The sequence below is a fragment of the Poecilia formosa genome, unplaced genomic scaffold (genome assembly GCF_000485575.1).
Source record: "Poecilia formosa unplaced genomic scaffold, Poecilia_formosa-5.1.2 Scaffold67, whole genome shotgun sequence".
Lineage (NCBI taxonomy): Eukaryota > Metazoa > Chordata > Actinopteri > Cyprinodontiformes > Poeciliidae > Poecilia > Poecilia formosa.
Window position 1 is genome coordinate 353,705 of NW_006800006.1, and position 6,382 is coordinate 360,086.

Here is a 6,382-nt window from a genome sequence, read left to right on the forward strand (position 1 = left end):
TCTATCTATCTATCTATCTGATCGATCGATCGATCAGATAGATAGATAGATAGACTGCCTGTACAGATAGATGTAAAAAGTGTTTATCAAAGTGTCACAACTTCTTCTCCAACCTGACTCTTGACTCTGCCAATTCTCTCCTGTGCAGAAGCTGCTTCTTTGTTCAGATTACCAATAAGACCCTGCATGTGATGTATCTTTTCCTTCTCCACCTTCTCTTCTAGCATGAGGCTCTCCCAGGTGTTGTTCATGTCCTGCAAATGGAGGCCAGTACAAAGACACACACATAAACAGACTCACACACACACACACATATACACAAAAGGCACAAAGGCTTTCACCCAGACAGAGATTCACACCAGACGGGTGTGATATGAGTCCCAGAGCTGGGTTATTGTAGTCATGAAAGTCTCATTTGGATTTTGAATTACAGTAACAATTATTTCCACATGCAGGAAATGAGAACCACAAATAAGAATAACATGGATAACAGCACCTCTATTCCACAATTTAGAATATACATCACAGTGATTCTGTTTGTCAGATTAAAAGTTCCTTTTGAAGATAACAACCTCTGAGCAGCTATTTCATTAAACACACATTTCTGTTTTTAAAAATAGGTTTGTTTTGGTCTCATGTAATATTCTAATTTTAAGCGTTGTGTTTTTATTAGTTGTAAGCAGAAAATCATCATCATAAACAGAAATAGAGGTGCTAAAACATCAGTATTTGTCTAATTAGTTTATATGACAAGATAAATGTGATGCATAAGCGACATCCGCAAACAGCAACAGTGGACAAGTGGGGGGAAATTTCTGCTTCAAAAGTCAATCTGGAAAACAACGACTGTTGTGTTCAAGTTGTGCTAAAACGAATTAGCCAATCAGCAAAGCTATTCAAGCTTAGAATAGCATCTCAATGCTAAACAGTCAGCGTACAGAGTTCAAACTTCTAAAATATTTTTTTAAATAAGTCACATGAATGATCAGGGCTTCCTGAAACACTTGAAAGTTGAATGGATTCCATCCTTCAAAAACTGTTGTTATTGTTGAGCTCATATGTCTGTTTATTCAATATTTTAGCAGCAAAAAGGCATTTTCAATTGAAAATAAAATGGTTTTTGATTAAAATGTGATTAATTAATTACAGACCTGCAATTAACTCCATTAAAAATTTGAATCAAGTCAATCAGGTTACCACTAATCAGGTTAATATAGATTATTGTCTCTCCACCCCAACCCCCTTTTTTTTTATAAATCGCACATTGTAATAAGCAATATTTAGCTGTTGTTCAGTTTATGTTAACATTTTTGATTACCAGTTTCTGACATGCACTTGCTTTTTGCCTAAACCGTATAGAGAATCAGCCGACTTGTTTTTCACAGAACCTGAATTTCCTGGTGGAGCTCTAGAATTTGCTGCTTCTTAAACTTCAGCGTATTCTCGGCGGACTTCAGCTCTTCCTCCAGCTGCACCTTTTCCTGGTACTCTTCACCTTAAACAAACATAATCAGTGTTGGTTTTGAGCAAAACTTAAGGTTATTACAGCAATCCCGCAACTTTCACAAGCACAAGAGCTGCGTTTCCGCTTCCAGAATTTCCCGCCAGACGTACTGAATTTCTTCACTTTGCTGAGGCTGGTGCTGTAATCAGAGCAGCGACCAGAGAACAACTGGATGGTGTTCTTCAGAGCATCGGTTTCAAGCTCCATCCTGTGGATGTGCGCCTTCATTTCTTCTGACTTCCGTCTGAGTTCCTCCTTGTCCAGGGAGGCCTGGTGGAGAAAACACGCAGCACAATTCAAGACGTTTTTGGTGTGCAGGGAGGACAACAGGCTCCGTACGTGTGAAAGGCGTCTCACCTTAGTGATGTAGTAAATCTGGGACTTCTCGCCCTCAGAGCCCGCCAGGGAACTTTCCATGATCTCAAAGCGGTTCTTCACCATTTCGACTTTGGATAATTCTTCATTTAATTCCATGCTGGAACAGAATAAGAGGACAAATTAACCTAACATGTCATTTATGTAAACTTTTAATGTAAAATAAACGATTAAAATAACAGCAGCAATGAGTGATATGGTCTTAAAATGTTACTGTTATATTTTGTGGTATTGTGGTGATAAGGAGAATGATGACGATATAAAAGACTATTTATTATTTATTCTTAAGGTAACTGCCTGGCACTGCATTTATACAGCACTCAGCTTCTATGCGCCTCAAATCTGGAACAAACTTACAGAAAACTGCAAAACAGCCAAAACACTAAATTCCTTTAAATCAAGAAACATGTTTAGAGTTACTTTTGACCCATAATAAATGTTACATTGACCAACATATTTGATGTTTATTGATGATTTTTAACAATGGCACTTGACAAAATGTAATGTTTGATGAATGTGTTGATGATGTTTTTATGTTTTCAAGATTTTATGAGCTGCCTTGTTGCTGAAATGTGCTATACAAATACACTCGATTGACTGATTTATTGATTGACAGCGCTATTCCCATTTTTAAACAGGCTTCTTACTTTAAAAAGTGTGATTTATATCACTAAGCTGCTCACTGTGACTGCATTAAATCATATTTTCAAATTGAATATTTATTGATGCTCTCGTGAACAATGGAGAAATTAGGAAAAAAAAATTTGATCATACTGTCAGTTTTGTTCTTTTTCAATAACTGAAATTTATCAGGACAACGTTAAATCAAATTCTTATCATGCTTAGACCTTTTTTCACGATAAATGATAAATGATAAATGATAAACGATAAACGATACAATAAATGTAGAGTATATAGAGAACAGGTTTTCTTACCTCAGTTTCTGCCTGTCCTGCTCGGTAATCTTGAGCTGATGTCTGAGCATTTCGGAGTAAACGTGAATCTCTTCCTCCCGCTCTTTCATGGCTTTCTCCAGCTCTAACTTTCTCATCTCCCATGACGTCATGCTGTCCGCGTCTTTATAGATGATATCCCTGATGCGCTTCACCTCTGTCTTCAAAAGGTTGTTGTTCACTAAGCCATCCTGATGGAAAATACACAAATAACTTATGTTTCATGATCATTTTCTCCCCCCAATAGCCACACTATTATGCACTTTTTTTTTGCCACTAAGAAAAAGAAGCCAGTTTGCTTTTCCAGACTGCAGACATTCCTGCAATCCTGTCTTTAGTTCAAAACAAAAACATCTCAAATAATTCCTTTTATGATCCTACATGAGCAGATATAATGATCCTAGTAAAGTACAATTAATGTATGGATTGAATTCAATATGACTCAATATTTTCATGCTTTGGACTCATCTAAGACATTTACTGTTCATTGTGCTCTCATAACTTCACCCATTTTTACGCAAAAATGAACACACACACCACAAAAGTATTTAGATTTCCTTCATGTTAAAACCACAAATTTTTAACGCATCGTCTGAGATTTGACCTGACAGATTAACACAAAGCAGAACATAAATGTAAAGTCGAAGAAATTGATTGTTTGACACATTTAATTAATTTAAATTAATTAAACATCTTCCAGAGCAGAAGATGTTTGGCATAAAGTAGTTTCTCTCAATAGCTGTGCTTTCTTTTCATTTTAATTTAATAGTAAGTAGGACTATAAATATCCAGTACTTTTTTTTTTTTTTTTACCAAAAAATGATTAGAGCAAATCAATTCTTCTATTAAATTTTGTATTTGATTAACAGAAGATGTTTTTGTTGAAAAAATGTTCTCACTTTTGTTTCTTGGAATAAGCTTTCTAGATCAAATAAACTGAGAAGAAAAACTGACTTAAAAACTTAAGAATCTGCCCACCTTTTATTAAGACAAAATAAATTTCCTCTTTGTTTCTTTAAAATATTGCTTGCTTAATTTATTGCTGAGCAGATTAAAAAAAGGCACAACAAAATGATTTAGCATAAGTTAGAAAAACAATATGACCAGTGAATACTTTCAACTTTGGGATTCTGGACCAAAATGTTTGGACGCTACTGGTGTAATTTAAGAACTTCTAGTTCTTACTGTATGTAACTTCTAGTAACTTCTAGTTCTTACTTATTTAAGCCAGCCAAAAACTATTCCTGAGTTAGTTTCCCCTGGTTCATTGTTCCTTCTTTAGATGCATAACATTTAACGGTATCTGGAATGGCACGCCACTCACCTGCTTCTTCAGTTTGAGCTTCTTCAACTCCTTTTCTTTGTTGACACAAAGCACCAACAGGCAGTCAACCTGCTCAGTCAGGTCTTTCTTCTGAGTCTCTAACTTCTCCATCTCTTTCTTCGCACAGCGGATGTCGATCTGCCAGAGACACACACTCGCCATATGTAAAATGTAATAACTCCACTGGAACTTTAAAGGCAAATCTTTGAGGAAGTGCTTTTCAGACAGACCTCACATTCACTGAGTGCATTCTTGAGTATTTTGGCTGTCTCCTTCTTGTCTTCCAGATTGGCGGTCAGCTCATTAACCTTCACCTCCAGCATCTCGCTTTCATCGGTGCGAAGGGCACCTGACAGCTGAGCTACTTTCCTTTGAAGCATCAGTATCTTTGCCTCCTACCCAGAGCAGAGCAGAGAACGAAATCAAAATACAAAGTAGAAAAAGCCGAACAGTTTGAGTGCAGGGTGCTATATTTGTGCATATGATTTTTTTTGTCAACATGCCTGATTGTTGCTGATCATCTGCTGTCTGATGAGTGTGTTCTCCATCTTAGTGAGCTGGCTCAGCAAGTTGGTGATGGTGAACTTATTCTTGGACGTCAAGGCTATTAGATTCTTCTCCTTCGTTTTGGCACTTTGGAAATTTTGTTTCTGGCGGAACAGCTCTTCCATGAGGTCATGCTGCTGAGCTTCCAGCATCTGTAGGAGGGAAGGAAGGAAGGAATTAGACTGACTGAGTGAATCTTTTTCATACATAAAGACGAATATAGACTAAAAAAAAGAAAAAAACACTTCAAATTAAAATATTTTTTTGGATTAATGTGCTAATTTGGTTTTAGGTTAAAATAAAGTAAAAGTCAATAAATATATCTGGACACAGACAAGCTGAGAATAAAGTTGTTTTTTTGTTTGTTTTAAGAAAGAAGCAGATAAGAGCAGCAAGTGGTCGGTGTCCCAGTGGCACACCTTCATGTCCTGTTCTGCCTCCAGCAGGATCTGCTCCATGTGAGCGGCTCTCTCCTCCTCACTCAGAGCGCTCTCTGTCACAGTCCTCAGCTTCTCCTGCAGCGCAGCATTGTAGGCCTCACTCTCTAGTAACCTACAACACAAATACGCACACACACACACACTGCAGTAACATGCAGTAACATGCAGTAACATGCAGTAACATGCGGGGTCTTAGATTCACAGATGCCTCCTCATATCTCACTGACTTCTCGTTGTTGATGTCCATGTCCATCTTCATCCTGGCGATTTGGGATGTAACAGACTTCATATCACCCCTGTTTTGATTCAGCGTAGTCTTGTAACTATCAAGCTGCAGGATAAAGAAGTCTTTAAAAAAATTTCAAATCACGAATGACAAAAGCAAACATGAGCGGCGTGTGCTTTGAGAAACTGACCTCGACCTGCATCCTGGCCAGGTTTTCCTGGTGTTTCTTCAGTTCCTGCCGTAGGATGGCCTTCTGCATCCTTGCCGTGGCGATGTTCCTCTGCAGCTCTCTGTTGTTGTTCCTCTCCGTGTCCAGCTTGTGCTTCATTTCTGCAACACAGGTATTCTTTTCCCTGGTTTTCTGCCTGCCCTGAGCGATTTTCTGTAATGAAAAGAAAAAAAAACAATAAGCTTTTGTTGCAAAAGTCCCATTTGGTGTAGAAATACAGTTAAGTTAAGCCAGCTGTAGAAGTCTTACAAGTGAGCATTGCTCCATGTCTGAGTCGAGTTGCTTTTTCTGCTTGATGGTGTTTTCACACAGGTGGAAGAGGTGCTGGATCTCAGCGCGAGCTTGCTGTATATTCTCTATGGTCTTATCCAACGCTAGCTGCACGGACAGAATGTTCAGAATAATAGAGAACTACAAAGAAGGCCTCCAAATTAACAATGAAACTATTAATCATTTTAATCGCGATGAATCGATTACTGAAATAATCGTCAAATAACTTAGTAATTGATTAATGGTTAACTGCAATATGCAGGCTCAAAGAAAGGCCATTTGCTGAAAGAACACTACAAAAGCACAAAATCTTATCATGCATTTGTGGTCTGGTTCTTGGACAATTTTCTCAGTACACTTGAAATAAGACAAGAGTAACTTATAAGTAACTTTTCAGCAAGATATAGGATATGTGTTTAAGCAAATAATTCCTTAATATAGATGAAAAAGTACTAGCTCCACTGGTATTATTTTGCTTATAATATGGGAAAATGCTTCACTTTATAAATGTATTT

The 6,382-nt window shown here is 37.5% G+C and overlaps 1 protein-coding gene across 1 annotated transcript in view; it reads right to left on the reverse strand.

The window, feature by feature from the left end:
• ccdc39 (coiled-coil domain 39 molecular ruler complex subunit) overlaps nt 1–6,382 on the reverse strand; it is an 11,533-nt gene that overhangs the window by 1,472 nt on the left and 3,679 nt on the right. Inside the window, exons 6-17 of the mRNA XM_016672900.1 lie at nt 5,847–5,975; nt 5,559–5,750; nt 5,370–5,473; nt 5,122–5,254; nt 4,660–4,854; nt 4,387–4,551; nt 4,157–4,294; nt 2,815–3,023; nt 1,862–1,979; nt 1,615–1,774; nt 1,389–1,495; nt 114–254 (exon numbers count right to left, since the gene is read on the reverse strand). Coding sequence (XP_016528386.1) covers nt 114–254; nt 1,389–1,495; nt 1,615–1,774; nt 1,862–1,979; nt 2,815–3,023; nt 4,157–4,294; nt 4,387–4,551; nt 4,660–4,854; nt 5,122–5,254; nt 5,370–5,473; nt 5,559–5,750; nt 5,847–5,975 — 1,791 coding nt within the window. The remainder of the gene's footprint in view (nt 1–113; nt 255–1,388; nt 1,496–1,614; nt 1,775–1,861; nt 1,980–2,814; nt 3,024–4,156; nt 4,295–4,386; nt 4,552–4,659; nt 4,855–5,121; nt 5,255–5,369; nt 5,474–5,558; nt 5,751–5,846; nt 5,976–6,382) is intronic.